This window comes from Pleurodeles waltl, chromosome 2_1 (assembly GCF_031143425.1).
Source record: "Pleurodeles waltl isolate 20211129_DDA chromosome 2_1, aPleWal1.hap1.20221129, whole genome shotgun sequence".
NCBI lineage: Eukaryota > Metazoa > Chordata > Amphibia > Caudata > Salamandridae > Pleurodeles > Pleurodeles waltl.
The window spans coordinates 275,048,212-275,069,259 of NC_090438.1; the positions used below are offsets into that span (position 1 = coordinate 275,048,212).

General features: G+C 45.7%; 1 protein-coding gene across 1 annotated transcript in view; it reads right to left on the reverse strand.

The window, feature by feature from the left end:
* Positions 1-21,048, reverse strand: part of LOC138263236 (transmembrane 9 superfamily member 2-like) — a 696,131-nt gene that overhangs the window by 171,159 nt on the left and 503,924 nt on the right. Inside the window, exon 14 of the mRNA XM_069212440.1 lies at positions 11,688-11,839. Coding sequence (XP_069068541.1) covers positions 11,688-11,839 — 152 coding nt within the window. The remainder of the gene's footprint in view (positions 1-11,687; positions 11,840-21,048) is intronic.

Below are 21,048 nucleotides of genomic sequence, written 5' to 3' on the forward strand. Positions count from 1 at the left end.
CATCAGAGAAACTGTTCCAGGGTTCCATTATGTGAGACAAATTAAACACGAAGATGGTTTTGTTATTTTCTAGCTAGTGAGGTGTGACCCTCCGAAAGATTTTCTGTGGTCTGTTGAATAAGTTACTTGCCTTGGGTAATGCTATTTTTGGTAGAGCCTAACTGTAGATTTCTCAGCTTTTGAAAACTTCCCTAGGCATCAGGCTGGATCCAGAAATGTTTTCAGCAGTACCCACTGGTGCTAGCAGGCAACACCAGCAACCCCACGTCGAGGTTATTCCATGCCAGATGTGATGTGCGCAGGAGATATCAAGGCACCACAAATGTGTGCCGACATTAGTTGCTTTCTTTACATTTCCATAGCCACAGAAACTTGGCCAAAGAGATTGGTAGTGATCAGTGTGCAGATTCCTAGATTGGTGTTTTTGTGCAGGGAGACCAGTTCACAGAACGGGAATGTGGGAGGGTCAGCAAGGAAACAGCAGTTAGAGTATACCAGAAAGGGCGTTACTGAAGGTAGGTAACTTATTCTTCTTATAGAGACTCCTAACTGCAGATTCCTCATCTTTTGAATAGTTACCCAAGCAATACCTCATAAGTGTTGCATCCGTGAACTGGCTCAAACCAGAAAGTCCTGACAGACCAAGCAAGCAAAATACCCTTCTCAGCAGACCTGGCTGTCCGGAAAACAGTGTCTAGTGAATGTATGGTGTAGAGCCCATGTATCAGCCTGACCAATGTCTAGAACAGGTACCCCACTGGCCAACACAGTAGTAGCAGCCTTGGCTGCTAGAATGATCCCATAAAGCTTCAGTAAGGCGCTTCTTGGCCAATGCAAAGCCGACCTTAATGCAGAGCATGATCCAGCAAGAGACTGGACTTTTCTGCACAGCGTTGCATTGCTTTGCTCCTGTTTACTAAAAACAAAGTTGATTCTCCATCTGGTGTTCTCTGGTAAGACTGATATAAAAGCTGAGGACTTTTCAGAACCAACCAGTAAGGTATTTCTTCCTCTTCAAAGTGCGGACTCTTTTCAGACCCAACCATTAAAGCATTTTCTTCCTCCTCAGAGCGGTGAGGCAGAGCAAAGAAAGCCAGAAGGGTAAATGAGTTACCACCTTCGGAAGAAAGCTTGTGTCTGGAGGACTAGCATGTTCAGGTAAAACATGGCTCGAGATGGGTCAAAAGAAAGGGCTTGTAGCTCACTAACTTGTCGGGTTCATGTTATAGCAACAAGAAATACTGCCTTGAGGATAAAGAGTCTGATAGGACAACTGCAGAGGGGCTCAAAAGTCATACACAGAAGGAATACGAGGAACACAATTAAATCCCATTAGGGTATAATGAAAAGAGAGGGAGAAAACATATGTTGTAGCCCTTTGATGAAATGCATTAACAGCAGCAGATTTAAACAATGAAGTGGGACCACAAAAAGACCAAAATAGCTGACAAGTACCCTTTAAGAGTGCCCACAACTAGGCCTTGCTGGCCAATGGACCACACAAAACAACAGTTTGGACAGATTGTCATGGAGTTAGTCATTCTGTTTAGAAGTTCACCAAGTCCCAAACTTAACACAATGGCAGCCATATAATATTTGGGTGAAGGACGCCAGGCTGTCAAGATCACATCAACCACTTCTGGATGATGGTTAAAAGCACTCTACAGTTGCAGCTCAGTCTCCAAGCCCGGAGGCTGAGGTTGGACAGGACAGGGTGCAAGTCCCAGCCTTGAGACTTTGACAGAAGCCCCTTCCGAAGAGGCAGCCTGATTAGAAAAGAGATGCTCATGCCCAGAAGCCCGGGATATCATACTCTTCTGTACCCAATCCAGCACCACTAGGATGACATGGGCGTGGTAGGTCCTGATATTCTTCAGAACTTGGGGCAGAAGAGGAATCCTCAAAAAGGCATACAGGAGTCTTTAGTTCCACTCTATGTGGAACACATCTCCAAAGAGAGACGCCTTGGAAACTCCCACACATAGAAACCTTGACATTGAGCATTTTAGGCAGTGGCAAACAGATCGAGCCAGGGTTCTCCCCATTTTCGAAAAAGACCCTGAGCCACCTCTGGATGTAACTGCCATTCATGATCCACAAGGCATTGGAGGCTTAATTAATTTACTCTGGTGTTCAGGAAACCCACCAGGTGGTATGTCACCAGAAAAATCCCATGGCTGTCTAACCACGTCCAAAGACGCAAAGCCTCCTGGCATAGGGTCAATGGCCCCACTCTGTCTTGCTTGTTACAGTACAACATGGCAATAGTGTTGTCAGTGAACACCTGCACCAGTTTTCCTTTGAAACACCAGTTTCAACACCAAGAGGGTGTCTCAGCTCAAGAAGGATGAGGTGGAGCCGGGGCTGGTTGGTGTTGCGGGGTTTCGAGAAATTGTAAAGGGAAAACCCATGCTACAATTTCCAGGACCCATCTGTTCGAAATTATCGCCTTTCACCCTCTATGAAAGTGATGATTGTGCTTCCGACAGGGTGGCTGTGGGCTGACAAAGGCAAGCCGAAGCGGCTTCGAGGGGGCAGCAGCTTTAGAGTGTGGAAGAATGGGCTGCCCGCAGTCCATCTTGCCCTCTCTGATGGGTACCGCAGCTTGTAGGGGGCTGCTGACGGCATTGAGAGCCCATACCGAAGCCCTGGAGGGGCAAAATAGCAGGTTGGTTGGTGTGGGGGAGCATAAAGGCCCAGGAAGTGTTTTGCGGTCCTGCTCTCTATGAAGTGCTCCCGGGCTGAGTTGGCTTTACAAACAGTCGGAAACCAATGAATGGCAGGCATGTCCTTAATACTAGTCTGATTGTCTCCCAAAAGGCCAGTTCAACTCATCCATGCATGTCTGCGAATGGCAACACAAATGTCACAATTGTCAATAGCTCGTCCAATGGAATTGGTAGAATCCAGTCCACAGCGGAAGGTGACCTTTGCTGCATCACAACCATCCTGCATGGCCTGAGAAATAAAGGTCAAGGCTTCTTCTTGAACCCATGGGCAACACTTGGGCCACGGAATCCCACAACATGAGAGACTACCAGCCTAAGAGGCAGCTGGTGTTCAAGGAAAAAAGAGCTAAACTTGTAGAGGAGAAACCCCTCTTACCAGAGGCATCTATTCTCTTTAACTCCCTGTCAAAAGGAGGAGTGGGAAAAAAAGTATGGGTTCGTTCTGAAGTCTTTTAGGAGTGGGGTGCAGTGTGAGAAAAGCGGGGTCGCCTGGAGCAGACGTATGGCGATCTGGTAGTGTATAGGTAGGCCTGAGCACGGGTTGGCCAGGCTGCAACATCTCGGTCTGAACATTGGTTTTAACCTCCTGAGTGGGAATGTGAAGATTAAGGGTCTCTGTCTCCCTTCTCATAACCATAGCAAAAGAGGCAGGTCCTTGGGGTGGGGGTGGAGTACTAGGCCTGTGTCTGCAGAGGTATCCAGCCCACTGGCATCCTGGAGGTCCACATACTTGTTTTTCTGCAAGTATGATTGGGCAATTGAATCTTCAGCATAATAGCCCCCATTGGCTGAGTTTGTGCCGAAAAGTTCATAAAGAGCCAGAAGGTAAGGGGGACTGTGTCTGAGTCAGAAGGGTGATAAAAGTGTGTCAGCGCAATAGAATAATGCACTGCCTTGATCGATGTTGGAGTTGTACCCCCTCAGCATCAGACAGCACACTATGGGTTGGTCATCGTCTGACTGCACCCGTGTTGGTGGATCATGTTCCCACCTGGGTTGTAGTGAAGGATCAGGTACTTACGTCGGTCTGAAGCCCTAAACAGATCCAGAAGGCCCAACTGATGCCAAGGGTGAGCCCACTGGCGGAAACAGAGATAGGAAGCTTCTCAATTTCTTGGGGCCCATAGAAGCATGAGAGGGAGCAGGTAAAGTGCCAAAAACCTGCAGCTTGGAATATTGGAATTTCTTGATTTTATGTGGTGATGCCAGAGGGCCCAGAACTTCTGGTTGTCGCAGGACCAGTGTTGGAATTAACTATAATACAGATCGACTCTGGGAGAGAGATCAGGAAGTATAATGATGAGTAAGAGTGGCAAGTGGGAGTAGAGTTCCACTTGGACTAATGCCCTGAGGACTTCGAGCACAAAGAAGAGCAGTTGGGAGAGCAACACTGGAATCGGGACCAGACTTCCGACCTCAAATGATCCTGCCACAGGGTTTTCTAGTGCTTCACCACAAAGAGCTTAGTTTTCTGAGTTATGGTCCGACCCTAGGCACCACAAGCAAACCACATTTAACTCAGTCATGGACATCTGTTTGTGACATTCCACACAGGGTTTACACCTTGTAGGCTTCGGAGGTGATATAATTCCCTTGCACACTGAAGAATTTCGACAATTTAAGGTCTCAATTAGACAAGGGGTAGCTGCAGATCTGAGTCTGTTGGTGTGGAAAAAAAGGAACTGATGTCACAGTACCTGGGTGGCGCCTGCATAGGCCCGGGCACTTCACATTGGCACTGACAACATCAATACAGTACCAGCCCCACCTGCTGCTGTGCTGGGATATTGCTGATAATTTCCAGATCAAGTCTGACACCTGGGGAAGTATTCAAATGATGAGGAAGCGGTGGTTAGAAGTCTCTATCAGAAAGGTAGTGTCAAGGAAGAAAGGATGGCTCAACAACAGAAGCAGGAGTTTGCTGGTATTAGCACTCTGGTGCACAGGAGGTGCCTTGCCATGACATTTATTGTATGGCTGTATCAGTGGTCAGGTTTAAGTAGAGGCGAGCTATGTCTGGAAGGCCAATAAGCCCCTCAACTTCTCCAACAGGGTTCAGGTACAGTTGCAATGGGCTACTGCATCAAAAGGTTTTGATAAATAGTTTGTTGGGGATATGACACACCTGCTTGGCCAACACATTATTCCTTACAGCCAACTTCAACTTCATAATTTTCCTTTCTCAACTTGTGCACATATTATTTCTTGATATACTTCTGCCTCCTGTTTTATTTTTTAACAATTACATGGATTCTCTCGTTTAATAACCTGTTCACTATGTCAGCCAATATACCTGATTGAGGTTAACACGACGTTCTTCTCTTGTTTATAAAAGCTGACAATTTAAGAAAGCCCTCGGTCCAACCAGGCAAAAATTGGACAGAGTTGTCAATTATATTAATAGGCACTGCTAACATGAACGGTTTCCTGAAAAAAAATGTCAGGACACTATATACATTTGGCACACTCTTGATCAATACTCTATCCAATAAAAAATAAATAAATCAACACCATAAAACAAAGTTTATTGCTAGACAAGACATCAAATGCATTTAAGAAATTAAGAGCCCCGCGTTCCTAATGTCTTTCTGTAAATGGATTAGGAACAAGCAGCCATGAACCACATTTTAAATGACATAGAGATGGTACAAATACAAGTCACTCATCTACCATACTGTCGATGCTCCACCACCAATAATTGTTTCGGACTACTCTCCTCCAAGCACTTGCACCCATATGCCCTACAAAATATCAGTGGCAGGCGATGACATTTCAAAATGGTGGGGCAAGTGGTGTAAACATTTTAACCAAGTGACGTGCACTATGAGAAACCAACAATGCCTTTAGGCTTAACGCCAAAGCTCTCAATCATGGCTCGTTGGTAGTGCTTTATTTTTAACGGGCCATGATTGAGAGCTCTGGAGATGAGGCTGAAGGCAATGCGAGTTTCTCAGTGCCTGTCAGCGGGTCAAAAAGGTAAACACAACATGCTGAAAAAATGTTTACTTACCGACGCGTCCTCCGTGTTCTCTTCTTTTGCAATCCTAAGGAGAATCCACCAGGCAACTTTCCTCTACCAATCCAGGCGCCACCCTCGTGCTACTAATAGTATTAACTAGCATGAGAAGACACTAAGGTTGGTCGTAGCAGGCCGGATCAGTGCTCCTATTGGCACTGAGGCCTGCATCTTCCCTCCACCAGGCTGTCTAACAGCTCGGTTTGGAGAGGTTGAAACTGCACGTCAGGCCGGCCATTGCAAGTCACCACTCCCTTCCTGCTGCCAGTCACACATGGCTCAGAGTGGGAGCAGTGAAAAATAAAATATTAAAATCATTTTATTATCATTTTATTTTTCACATTTGCTGTGCTCGTAGCAGAATGGGCAACGCTCCCCCCGCTCTAATGGAGGAACCGCTCCTGCAGGATATTGAATTATAATTTTCCTTTTACCACCTGCAGGCAGGACAAACTTATTACCTTGTTATACACTGTCACTCGATCGCTGTCAATGAATTTTCGAAAATGGTTAAAGAGATTTTTCAAACACGTGCTCTCAAAGCAATTCCAGCACAATATGCCTTCTCAACTTTTCTAATACATCATTCATATCACATGCTGACTCCCATTACTGGTGACTAACAACCGCTATAAAATTCTAAAAAGATCTTTTACAGTAGCGAATATGCATTCGCCATACTTCTCTTCAGCATCGTTTTACAATAGTAATCTAATCGGTGTTCTTCCCATCATTTATGTGCACCATTTTTATATTACACTCATACAATTTTGATATTAATCTGACATCCTCTTCCATCAAAAATGCCAGCAGTTTATGATTGGTTCTGACTGGGAAAGTTCTTCCCACAAAAATAATTTAAACTGCTCCTCTCCCCAAGTATATGCCAAAGCCTCATGCTATATATCGTGCAGCAAATCATTTCCGTCCAAGGGAAAGACCCTGAAGTGATTGTAATTCTGTTCTCGCTATTAAGTTTGAATTGTGAAAGCACTGCCTCAGTCCAATTATTACTGGAGTCAGCTGAAAGTAGATTCAAAAGCACTTTGTAGCTCCTCTTCAGATTTGTAATTTTTGCCGCATATTTGTCCAGGAAACACAAATAATATTCACACAAAAAAATAGAAAAGATAACATCTGATCTTAATACTTTAATTGTTTTGGCTGAGACACTTCATTAATCAGATCTTACTTAGGGTGTATTGAATGACCAGAGATCCTATGTTATGAACACACCATTGCTAAATAAGGTCTAACCTTAGTCATTCCTCAAGATTATGCACTTATCCTAATTTCTGCATGTGTGCATGTTATGTTTCAGGAAAGATGAAAATATCCTCCTAAAAAACGATGAGTCCCACAGTGTTACCAAATTAATATGTGCGTCAACTTTTGGACACAGACTGCCAAAGGTAAAAGCAACAGCAAACCTTCATAGTGAAAGACACTCTAAAAATGGTTGGCATTCGGAACTCTATTCCACTTGGTGGCATGCTGCTCTGAGGTCTAATGTTGAGGACGTGGCTTCAACACATTGGCAAAATGTCAAGTACTTCAGAGAACAGAAAACTTTTGACAATGATCAGTTTGTTGAGCAATCTCCAATCTGCACTCCCTGGTTTCTTTTGTGCTATAACTTCAGTGCTAATCGAGAGAGAATAGTCAACTCGTTCAATAACTCAGTCATCAAATATTTTCTTCAACAGATCTTAAAGAAACATTCCACACTCTTTATGTTAAATATAATGGCCACTTTGCCCATAAAATATAATGTATGGAATGCTTCACATTGCCCAATTACTCTTCAAACGCGTTTACACAATCTTCATCCACATTCATAGGTTGTTCTGCTGCACACGGTTCAAGATTCATGTCCAAATTTCTTGGGTCACAAGAACCTAAAACATGTTCCACTTTACTCACAAAGTGCACCTTCCCCAAAATCGAACTCTTAAAATTAGTTTAAAAAAATCACAATAAACAGCGACCCTGAATCAGCAGGCACCTCTGAGAGGACTGTTGCAACTGAAATTTCACACTCAGGGGAGATCACAAGGGCCTTCATAAATTCCTTCAACGCTCGCGTTTTACACCCTCAACTGGCTCTTCCACAGACAGAACCAATCTGCTCCTTTCATATTGTTTTTCAGTGTTTTCATTCTGCCCGACATTGATTGTTGTTGCTCCCACAACTACTTTAAAGTCCTAATTTAGCATTCACTGCATAATGCTGTGTACTTGCTTAAAATCAGCTAGCTCCCTCACTAAATGCATTGTGTTTCGTATTTTTAGCAATTTCAGAACCTTTCTGCAAGGTTGTTTTTTCATCATCAGTGGGTATTTTATTTTTTTAAATTAAAACAGACGAGTATTTGATCGCTAATACAAGATCTCCAAATTCACAGTTGGCAGCTAGTACCGTGAGAACCACAAAGTACATTTCCTACATTCCCATGGTTTAGAGCTCACTTACACCAAGGTGTCAAATGTGTGTTGTTCCAAATCTATTTTGGGTTAAATTATAAAATATGCTTTAAGGCTTCCATCCACCTTTGTAACGTCATTACAATTGCCCGAGGTTACTCAGATATAAAGATTGTCAGGTGAATGATGATCAAATATGTACTGGTCTTTGATATCTGGAATGGTAAGTAGCATATTTTCACCAATCCGCGGGAAACAGCTTTCTGAAACAAGTAATACAAATAAGAATTGAATAATGTGAATCAACTCCTCCATTTGATGTAGGATTCGCCAGCCTTAGGTAGTAAAAAGCACAGATGCATTGCCAGGTTTCACAGTAAAACTGAGGTGAAACTATGTAAGGGAGGCACTGTCAAGATTTGTCAGCAGGAACAAACAGCGCAAAAATGTACAAACAAGTAACAAATAGGGCAATTAATCGCCCCATACCAGAGCAGTACCGCTCAGAATCTTTAAGAATGCCTCCCTTGGTTGACTGTAACAGCTTTAGTCATGTGTAATGATGAAGCATGTGTGAAGCAAGCCCGAGAAGCACGTCACATGCGGCCTGAGTAGTTGTACATTATGGACTGTGTCTAAGCAATGCACATCCAAGAGAGAACGGCATTTGTGCAACCAGCATTCCCGCCTACAATCCCAGGACTGTACCACCTGAAAGCTGGTGGTCTCCTTAATGCTATTGAACATCTTAAGTGTCGCAACAGAGGTGGTGCCAGCCAGGGATATACTAAGAACAAAATGCGGTGGAGGGGGTTGGAACCTAGAACACTCATCACCGATTTGTAACTTATTGGGAAGAACCAGGAACATATATGTTTTAAGTGCTTTACTCAGAGCATGCTCACACCAATCAGGCCTAACAGCAAAAGGCGGCAGAATCAATGAATATACCAACACATGACTGGAATACAGAATGTAATACTAATATCATAACCATGTTATGTGTCTAAGTCACATAGGGACTCCAACGCTACAGTGGGCTGGTACATGGATTTTTATAATGGTTGTATAACAATGGCTGCTTGATTTCAAGAAAGTTTTGCTTTAGAAAAAGGAATTAGAAACTAAAAAGTAGAAATCTTGGATTGCACTACTGCTTACAAGCACTTTTGCAATAGCATGAACAAAATATTTTGCTTAAATTGACTGTTACTTTTCACCCTTGGCATGGTCTCCCTTAACGTTTTGCCTCTGTTTCCCAGATTGTTGCTGTTTTTGTTACTCTGGGCACTTTACCACTGCTAACCAATGCTAAACTGCAAGTTCTCCTTTACAAAATGTGGATGTATTTGGCTTATCCATGACTGGCATAGTTGATGTATTAGTAAGCCCCTAGTACAGTGCACTAGAGATGCCCAGGGCCTGTAAATCAAATGCTACTAGTGGGCCTGCAGCACTGGTTGTGCCACCCGCATAAGTAGCTCTGTATTCATGTCTCAGACCTGCCATTGCAGTGTCTGTGTGTTCTGTTTTTAACTGTAAATTCAGCTTGGCAAATGTACCCACTTGCCAGGCCTAAACCTTCCCTTTTATTACATGTCAGACACACCTACAGTAGGCCCTAGGTAGCCCCAAGGGCAGGATGCAGTGTATGGTTAAGGTAGGACATATAGTAATGTGTCTTATATGTTCTGACAGTAAAATATTGCTAAATTCGTTTTTCACTGTTGGAAGGCCTGTCCCTCTCATAGGTTAACATGGGGGCTACCTTTAAATCTGATTAAAGTATAGATTCCCTTTGGGAGCAGATGAACATGTGATGTTCGAGGTCTCTGAGCTCACAATTTAAAAATATGTTTTTTAGTAAAGTTGATTTTAAGATTGTGTGTTTGAAAAAGGCCACTTTTAGAAAGTGAGCATTTTCTTGCTTATACCATTTCTGTGACTTTGCCTGTTTGTGGTCAGTTTGACAGTTGGGCTGGTTGCCCCTCACACTAGACAGTGACACAAGGGGAGCTGGGGTGTGGCCTGCATATCCTGATGAGTCATCCGTGCTAGGAGGGAGGGGAGGAGTGGTCACTCACACCTGAAAGTACTGTGCCTGCCCTCACACAATGCAGTCTCCAACCCCCTGCTGAGTATCTGGGGCCTGGCCTGGGCAAGGCAGGATTTCACATTCAAGAGAGACTTTACTTTGAAGTGGGCCTACTTCAAAGGAGAAAATGGGTATACAAAATGCACCCAAAACCACAGGCTTTAGAACACTTCTGGAAACCAAGAGGAACCTCTACCTGGAGAAGAGCTGAGGAAGAAGAGCTGCCCTGCCTGTGACTGTGCTTTGTGGACCTATCCTGCTGTTCTGCTTCTGCCAGAGTAAGAGGGCAAAGACTGGACTTTGTGTGCCTTCCATCTTGAGAAGATCTCTAAGGGCTTGATCTAGAGCTTGCCTCCTGTTTGAGGTCTCAGGGACAGCAAAGACTTCTCTCTGCTAGCACCTGGAGTCTCTGGAGAGACTCCTACTCTGCCCTGTGGGGCCCATCCAGTTCCTGGGACCCTGAAAGGAGAAGCTGGCAGCCTAAGCGGAAGAAATCCACGCAGGGAACGCCGTGCGGGGAAAAGATCGACGGACTCCGATCTGCAGCTGAAAAATCAACACACCACCGGCTTTGCAGCTGAAAATCGACACTCGCCTGCAACGCAACCAAAGAATCGACGCACGGAGCTGGAGAAACGACACCCAGCATTGCTGACGGAGGCTGGTGAGATCGCAACCTGTGTTGCGTGGTTTTCGGATCATCGTGCGGCTGGCTTTCCGACGCAGACACCGCTGGGAGTGTAAAAACAACGCAAGGCCTGCCCGGACCCGAGAGTGCTGACCAGATCAACGCATCGCTTTCCTCCGGAGAGAAGAAACGACAAAACCGACCAGACTAAAGGAGAAACAATGCAAGGTCTCGCTATTGAGTGAAATTGACGCACCGCAAGCCCTTTTTGCGCACACTCGCCCGTGCTGGGTTATTTTTGACGCACCCAAGGTACATTTTCACGCTAACAGTGTTAGTGTGTGTTTAAAACTACATGAAGACTCTTTTTGCTTTTTAATTGGTGACTTGTGTATTGTGGATTTGAGTAGTTTTGGTCTTGTTTTATTTAGGTAAATATTCTTTATTTTTGTAAACCTGTGTTGTGTCATTTTGTAGTGATTTCATTAAGTTACAGTGGGTGTTGGTACAAATACTTTACACCTAGCACTCTGAAGTTAAGCCTACTGCTCGTGCCAAGCTACCAAGGGGGTAAGCAGGGGTTAGCTAAGGGTGACTCTTTTACCGTGACTAGAGTGAGGGTCCTTTGCTTGGACAGGTGGTAACGTGACTGCCAACCAAAGACCCCATTTCTAACAGTGACCCATAGCCAATACTTTGTTATAACTATAGCAAGCTAAAGCATTGTTAAAATTGTTGAGGAAACAATACATTAAGGTTATTTGACAAAATTATTATCGATTAAAACAGACTTACCATATGCTGTTCAGAATGAAAAACAACTGAATAAAAATGCATCCAAAGGGTAAGATGCCACCCATTAGGATACCAGGCAGCGGCTGTGTGAAAAATGACTGCGTTGGAATTTGACGCGGAATCTGATTTGTACGAACAGGATGTTCAACAGGCTGGAAAAAGACACAGCTTTTGAGCATTGCATAATGAAACGAAACACAGCAAAGCTTTCTAGGGCATGCTTTATGTGCACAGTAGAATAACACTATACTTGTTAATCCTCAGTATTACACAAAATGTGCTTTGAGATTTCAATTTTTAAATTGCAGTCTGAATGTCTAAAGAAATTAAGACTAATGTGGAGTAAAACAAACAAATTATAGCTTACAATGCATAAAATGAACTTAAACATAACTCATTGCAGTGAGGAAAACAAGCAGCAGAACTGATCTCAGATTTAAGAAATATGTCCAAATCTTTTTCTTTTAGACGGTTTTTATAGGTTTTGTAAACAATCACAAATGATATGAGCGTTTGAGGAATCAATGTACATTCCACAGCATCGAAGGCACTGCATTATACATTGCCACCAAATCTCACCAGATATGCTCGATAACAAAAGAATTACAACAACTAAGTTACAAAAAAAAAAAAAGGTTTCTTCCAGTATGAATCATCCTAGCCCAGGGCTTCTTCATTTCAAGGAGGTTGGCTTCAGACAGATCCAACATTCTCTTGGGACCAAACAAGACTCAAATTCAGCCAAAGAGCAACCGGACCTAACAGTTCAGAAAAAAATGTGTTTACCATTTTAATTCCCGTAGAGATTTTGAATACAACTTCAGCACGGATTTACATAAATTTAGCAGAAAGGTAGCTTTTGGTTAATAAAGCACACTTTTTGTAATTTGGTGTAAATCAGTTCAGTTGCTTGAGGTATTAAAGGAAATCCAAATTTGTATATATGAGCGGAGCCTAAGCATGGTGAGATCTGATTGGTTGCCAGCACTTCAACTAGAAAGTGATGGCAGCCATCTTGGGACCAATAAACATGATAGTACCCACTGAAATGCATTGTAGTGAATGGCAGGTTTTGAGGGTCACAAAAAGAACATATAAAGAGCGATAAAAGATTTTAGTTACACCATAATCATTTGTTGCTAAAGTGATTTTACCCTGTGAAAAGCCTCCAGTTGGGATTTCATGACTCATGTTTGAGAGAAAACAGTTCTCATGATTTTCCCATAGAGGTTATGGAAGGTACTCCAGAAACTAAAATGAGAGCATATTGTCTGTAAATTCACACTATCTGTCTCAGCCATATGAGAATAAAGTTTGACATTCTGAGTAAAACATATACTTCCAACAGGAGTAGCCTGTCAGTTTATTCCCTTATGTTCTTCTGCAGCTTCCCAGAGTGCTCTAAAGAACAACTAGAGCGCTAGCAGTCTTACTCATGCCAAACGTGTGGCACACCTGAAGCCATCTTGATTGAATCAAACTGGGAAAACTTAAAAACATTAATTTAAAAAGGAACAAAATGAGGGGGTTCATTTTGTCTTAGAAATTATGATTAGGCCTGTATAAAGGAACCGTAGGACACGTTTTAAGTGAGTTCTCAAATATATTTGTCTTCTATTTTCTTAAGACGTTCTGACATGTTGGCTGAAAAAAAGCACATGCTGAATTTATGCCAAAAGTGTGGCACATCTGCCAACCATCTTGATGGTATTGAAGTGGAAAACTGAAAGTATTTCTACTGAGGATACTGCAGTAAATGTGGAGTTTAGGAAGCTTCATAACAAGACTCCCAAGATGGCCACAAGAGAACAAGGAGCCCAAAATGTAGCCCAATGACAGAAGTGTGCAAAACACTTATTTCTTTGTTTTTTGCACTTTTATATAGCACAAGCTTCTGAAGGTACTGGAGTGCTTTTCGTTAGCATCACAGGAGTGTGGACATTTTTATATAATCTACTTGTCCATTAGACAAAATGCAAGAGAAATCTTTATGTCCTGTAAGCCAATCAAGTTGTCCTACCTATTCTCATATCAATTATGTGGGCTGACACATAAACCTTAATGGATTTTTGTTTTAATAAAACTGACCAGCTATGTTCCCTTTAGAGGCTCCGTGCATTCGTGCACGCGCAGCCTTGCCTCTCCAAGCGCCCAGGCTGTCTCTGGGAGCGCCCTGGCCACTTCCAGGACCAAAAGGAATAATAAAAAGAAAATTTTTCGACCTGCGGCAGGTGTGAAAAATCCTCTTTTGTGTGTGACAGGCTGCACTGTAGGAGGCCCAGGACACGCACCAAAGAAAAAGGGGATGCTCCTTCCATTAATTCAAGAAGAACGAGTTACTTACCTTCGGTAACGACTTTTCTGGTGGATACATTAGCTACCTGTGGATTCCTCACCTAATGAATACTCCCATGGCGCCAGCATTCGACGGAAATCTTCTTACTAGTCTCTGCACGTCGACGAGGACGTCACTCTAGCCCACGCGACGCCGTCTGACGTCATACAGGCAATAAGAGGTCCTCGACGACGTGCCGACGTCAGTACCAATCATTTTTTACGTGCATGAGAACAACCAGGCAATGCAATGAAAGAGCAAGGCAACATCCCATAACATTGTAAAAATACACAACATTGCATGAATAACTGTAAATCTTTTATATATATATATATATAACTCTCTCTTTTTAAAATATATATACACATCAAGTATATACACAAAGATATATACATATATACATATATAAATATATTATATACAACATCTATTGCACCCTCGAAGACCAAGAGGAGCGTACTCAAGGATTACTTGGTAAGACCAGAAAGGCAACGGGGAGGCGGGTGGGACCGTGAGGAATCCACAGGTAGCTAATGTATCCACCAGAAAAGTCGTTACCGAAGGTAAGTAACTCGTTCTTCTGATGGATCCAACTACCTGTGGATTCCTCACCTAATGAATAGAGTCCCAAAGCAGTACCACGCCCGGCGGTGGGTGCCTAAATGGTCAAACCAAGAAATCCTGTAGCACTGACCGTGCAAAATGGCCGTCCCTTCTAACCTCAGAATCCAAACAGTAATGTTTTGCAAAAGTGTGAAGGGACGACCAAGTTGCGGCCTTGCAGATGTCGACCACAGGAACACCTCTGGCCAAGGCCGAAGTGGCCGACTTAGCTCTGGTGGAATGAGCTCTAATGCCCTCAGGAGGATCCTTCTTTGCCAAAGAGTAACAGATTTTAATGCAAAGAACAACCCACCTGGATAGTGTTCTCTTGTGGACTGCCTTTCCTCTCCTCTTGCCCACGTATCCAATAAACAGCTGATCCTCCAGCCTGAAATCCTTTGTTCTATCAATAAAGAAGCTCAACGCCCTCTTTGGGTCCAGACGGTGCAGTCTTTCTTCCTCTTTGGAAGGATGAGGCGGAGGATAGAACGTGGACAAAGTAATTGCCTGAGCCAAAAGGAAAGGTGAAACAACCTTCGGGAGGAAAGCAGCCTTGGTCCTCAACCCCACCTTATCCCCATAAAAAGTTGTATAAGAGGGCTTTACTGATAAGGCCTGCAACTCACTCACTCTCCTTGCTGATGTTATAGCTATCAGGAAGACTGTTTTTAAAACCAAATACCTTAAAGGGCAAGAATGCATAGGTTCAAAAGGGGACCCCATAAGGAAAGTCAGGACCAAGGACAAATCCCATTGCGGCATAACGAATGGCTTTGGAGGATATTTATTTAGAAGACCTTTCAAGAATCTGATAACAATAGGGGATTTAAATAAAGATGGTTGGTCTGGAAGACATATGAAGGCTGACAAGGCCGATAAATAACCCTTAATGGTAGCCACTGCACAACCTTTCTGCGCTAGAGACAGAGCAAAAGACAAAACGTCCGATAGATGAGCATGCAAAGGATCAATCTGCCTCTCTCCACACCACGCAACAAATTTAGACCATCTATTAGCGTAGATAGATTTAGTGGAGTGTCGCCTGGCCGCTAATATAACATCCACTACCTCAGGCGGGAGAGAGAAGGAACTCAGGTTGCCCTGTTCAATCTCCAGGCATGTAGGTGCAGACTCTGGAGGTTGGGGTGTAAAACCTGCCCCTGCGACTGCGAGAGGAGGTCTGCCCTGAAAGGGAGACGGAGCGGAGGGCACATTGAGAGTTGGAGAAGGTCGGAGTACCATACCCTCCTTGGCCAATCCGGAGCTATTAGGATGACTAGAGCCCGGTCCTGGCGAATCTTCAATACTCGAGGAATCAAGGGTATGGGAGGAAACGCGTAAAGCAACTGGCCGCACCAGGTTATTTGAAACGCGTCCCCCAACGCTCCCTGCATCGGATACTGGAGGCTGCAGAATAACGGACAATGCGCGTTCTCTCGAGTGGCAAACAGATCTACCCGAGGAAACCCCCACCTCTGGAAGATTAAACGGACTTGATCTGGATGGAGACGCCACTCGTGGTCTGCCGAGAATTGGCGACTGAGACTGTCCGCACGCACGTTCAAGACTCCGGCCAGATGGTTTGCTATCAAGCAAATCTGATGGTCCTTTGCCCAGGACCATAGTCGAAGAGCTTCTCTGCAGAGAAGGTACGACCCCACTCCTCCCTGCTTGTTTATGTACCACATCGTGGTAGTATTGTCCGTTAGGACCTGTACCGACTGACCACGAAGGGAAGGGAGGAAGTCCTTGAGAGCCAGACGTACAGCCCGTAACTCTAACAGATTGATGTGAAACATCTGTTCCTCTGGAGACCAAAGACCTTTGATCTCCAGATCCCCCAGATGAGCTCCCCACCCTAGAGTGGAAGCATCCGTTATGACTGTGGCCACTGGTGGCGACTGCTGGAACGGCTTTCCTTGTGAAAGATTGTTGCTTGCAATCCACCACTTCAAATCCACAGCAGCATCTCTGGAGATCTTGACAGTACTCTCTAGATCCCCTTTGTGTTGAGACCACTGCCTTCGGAGGCACCACTGAAGAGCCCTCATGTGCCAGCGAGCATGCGTGACCAACAGAATGCAGGAGGCAAACAGACCGAGCAGACGAAGGACCTTGAGGACTGGAACTACCGCTCCATTTCGAAACATTGGAACCAAATCCTGAATATCTTGAATCCGCTGAGGCGGAGGAAAGGCCCGACCCAATGTTGTATCCAGTACTGCCCCTATGAACAGGAGGCGCTGAGAGGGCTCTAGGTGAGATTTGGGCTCGTTCACCGAAAAACCCAGGTCGAACAACAACTGGGTTGTTGACTGCAGATGATGCGACACAAGCTCCGGGGACTTGGCTTTGATCAACCAGTCGTCCAAGTAAGGGAATACTGCTATCCCCTTCCTTCTGAGTTCTGCCGCAACCACAGACATCACCTTCGTGAAGACTCGAGGTGCTGAAGTAAGACCAAACGGAAGGACCGCAAACTGATAGTGCTGCGATCCCACCACAAACCGGAGATACTTCCTGTGTGACTTGAGTATCAGGATATGAAAGTAAGCATCCTGCAAGTCGACAGACACCATCCAGTCTTCCTTGTTCAACGCCAAAAGCACCTGTGCTAGGGTCAGCATCTTGAACTTTTCCTGCTTGAGGAACCAATTCAAGATCCTCAGGTCCAGAATTGGTCTCAAACGACCATCCTTCTTGGGAATCAGGAAATACCTTGAGTAACATCCTCGACCCCTTTCCTGCTCTGGGACCAACTCCACCGCGCCCTTTGAAAGGAGGGCTTGTACCTCCTGTTCTAGCAACAGGAGGTGTTCTTCTGAACAATAAGAAGGGCGGGCGGGATGAGGGGCGGGAACTCCCGAAAGGGAAGGGTGTAGCCTTTTCCCACAATACTGAGAACCCAAGTGTCCGTTGTAACAGTCTTCCATTTGGTGAGAAAATGCTGTAATCTTCCCCCTACAGGAGAGGAGTGAGTGGGAAATGGTGGAAGCCTAAGGCTGCTTCCCCTGCTGCACCCCACCAGAGGATGAGGAAGAGGCAGAGTGCTGCTGAGAGGCTCCTCTGGTGCGGACCCTACCTCTCCCTCTAAAAGATCTATAGGGATGGGAAGAGGCAGGTTGCTGATATCTTCCCCGAAAGGAAGAGGAGGAAGAGCCACGCCCAAATCCACGAAACCTCCTGAAAAATCTGGAAGAGGCCGTGGAAGATGGAGCTTGGAGCCCTAACGACTTAGCCGTGGCCCTGCTCTCCTTAAAACGTTCCAAGGCCGAATCAGCCTTGGCTCCAAACAGTTTGTCCCCATCAAACGGGAGATCCAACAATGTGGACTGTACATCCGCAGAAAAGCCCGAGTTACGGAGCCAGGCCTGCCTCCTTGCCACCACAGTTGTGCCCATTGCTCTGGCTACCGAGTCGGTCGTATCCAGTCCAGTCTGGATAATCTGGGTCGCAGCAGCCTGGGCATTTGAAACAACATCCAAAAGACCCTGGGGAAGCTCTGTAAATGATGAGGAAATGTCATCCATCAGAGCATGAATATACCTCCCCAGGATACAGGTTGCGTTGGTGGCCTTCAACGCCAGACTGCAGGACGAAAAAATCTTCTTGGACTGCGCCTCCAGTTTCTTTGAATCTCTGTCCCCAGGCACCGTCGGGAAAGAACCAGGCGCTGACTTGGATGAACAGGAGGCCTGCACCACCAAGCTCTCCGGCGTAGGGTGCCTAGACAGAAAACCAGGGTCAGTTGGAGCCGCCCGATACCTCCTGGCCACGGCTCTGTGAACTGCTGGGGAAGATGCCGGCCTCTTCCACACCTCTAACACCGGATCCAGCAGAGCGTCATTAAATGGCAAAAGAGGCTCCGCCGCAGCTGAGGCCGGATGTAGCACCTCTGTTAGAAGGTTTTGTTTAGCCTCCACCACCGGCAAAGGCAGGTCCAAAAAACTAGCTGCCTTCCGTACCACTGCGTGAAAGGAAGCAGCCTCCTCAGTATATTCTCCCGGGGACGAAAGATCCCACTCAGGGGAAGTGTCCAGCCCACTGGCCGACTCCAGACCACGCAGCCCATCACCCGAGTCCTCTAGCTCTCCTTCCTCCAGGGCTCGTTGGTACTCCTGCTCCTCTAATACACGGAGAGCACGTCTCCTCGAATGAAGCCGTTGTTCAATACGCGGAGTCGACAATGCCTCCGCCGAAGTCGAAGATCGGCGCCGATCTTCAGAAGCCACCGACGCCGCGTCCGGCGCCACAGGTAACTTCGGCGCCGACGAAAGAGCAGTCGAAGCAGATGGACCCACCGGAGTCACAGGCCGAAATCCCGACGTCGACGGGATGGAAATCCCCGGGGCCAATCCCTCTGAAGCCACCGGAGCGGCCACCGGCGCCGAGCCCACGTTCCCAAAAGGGAGAAAGGGCATAAAGGGTGCCGGCCGAAGAGGCGCAGGATCACCCAATGAAAAGGCCAAAGGCCCAGCCGGAGCACCCCCTGGAGCCATCTGTTGGAAGATGGCATACATCGCATTCAAGAATGCGGAACTATCGGCTCCAGGGGTGGGAAAAGCCGGATACTGGGGTGCCTGTCTCGGAGGCGACCCCGACGCCGGCCTCGACGTCTGCGACGCCGGAGATAACACCTGAGGCTCCAATACCTCAATCACCGACGCCTGTCCAGGTGAAGTCGGAGACGCCGGAGAGGGCAACGGCGTCGAAGGATGCGGCGTAACCGTGGGACTGATCTCCCATGTCCTTCGGCGCCGATCCGAAGCCCTGGAACGAGTCTCCTTTGAATGACGCCGAGATTCTCTACGGCGCCGGGAGTCTCGATGACGCCGATGTCTTGGCGAAGAAGACTTCTTGTGATGCTTCTCCTTCGATTTCGCCATAAACAGCTTCGCCTCACGTTCCTTGAGGGCCTTTGGATTCATGTGCTGGCATGAATCACAAGTCGAGACGTCGTGGTCGGAGCTCAAACACCAAAGGCAGTCGGAATGAGGATCCGTCACTGACATCTTGCCTCCACACTCACGACAAGGCTTGAATCCAGACTTTCTCTGCGACATTATTACCACAGCGAAAGACTACGCAGCAAAAATACACTGTAACCACAAAAGTAACAGTTGCTCCCTCGAAGATAACCGTTTCGAATGCACGGAAAAAAGGGAACTGACGTCGGCACGTCGTCGAGGACCTCTTATTGCCTGTATGACGTCAGACGGCGTCGCGTGGGCTAGAGTGACGTCCTCGTCGACGTGCAGAGACTAGTAAGAAGATTTCCGTCGAATGCTGGCGCCATGGGAGTATTCATTAGGTGAGGAATCCACAGGTAGTTGTATCCATCAGAATGGAGCATTTCAGGTGGGCGATCCGAGCACTGTGAAATAAACGCCTTGAACTTGATTATTTTGTTTGCAGACTTGGACGATACTTTTTTTTTTTAATTGAGCCTCCTTTTAATTTATTAACGCATGCTGAAGCGCCTTTAAATAGGTGAGTTCAGGATGCCTATGGCGCAGGGCTGGTTTTAGGGTTGTGCTGTGTGCTCAGGCAACGGTAAAAGTGTTAAGATAAATGGTGATTAATGGGCCTGCTAGAGAGAGCGAGTTTTGTCTAGAGGCAGTTTTGACATCTTAGGTAGCGCCGAGGGTCAATATGCTTGCTGCAAAGAAAGTGCACCATGCAAACAGAACTGTATTTACGTGGATAGCTAAGTGAGTTACTGCTTTTGTCACAGAGATCCTTTTATTACTTGCATTTCATAAAATACAATCCTAATATAGCAGAGTGACCTATGAATTATCAAAGCTGCTTGCAAACTGCTAGGTTACCCCTTTCTCCCACAGCATCTCGCTCATGCACTAGCTTCCCTCCATTCCTCGGAGTCAGTCATACTTAAGGACATCATAGAAGGGGCAGGGAGAAGATACATGTGTGTGGTCTTTGGAAGAGTGTCAGCGTCTTGTGGCAGCACCAGACCCGCAGAGGGCAGGTTGAGGACAGCTCTATTCTTGGAATAGTGAGCTGGATTACGGATAATTTTGGACTTGGGTTGTAAAGTAAGCCTTTCATCCAAGGTCAATAGACTGAGCACCAATGATTTGGGTAACAGTTCCTCAAGATATAGCTTTTGGCTGTACGCTTCTGTTAGTGCAAATGAGAATGAGTAGCCAGGCAAACAATAATCCTTACCCATCTGAAATAGAGTTCAGAGAATCAGTCTGCTCTCACGATAGGGCAGGAAACAGCATTGGAGGAACAGTTTGGAAGGCTGAGGGTCAGAGAGGGGCATGTCATCACAGGGGCAGGGTTATGAAGATCCTATAGATTGGCTTGCAGGGAAGAAGCATGTCAGTACTGTGGAGAACTCAGAGTGAATGTGGATATCTGCACTGGGCTCCCGAAGGCCCACTGAAGGAACCTTAG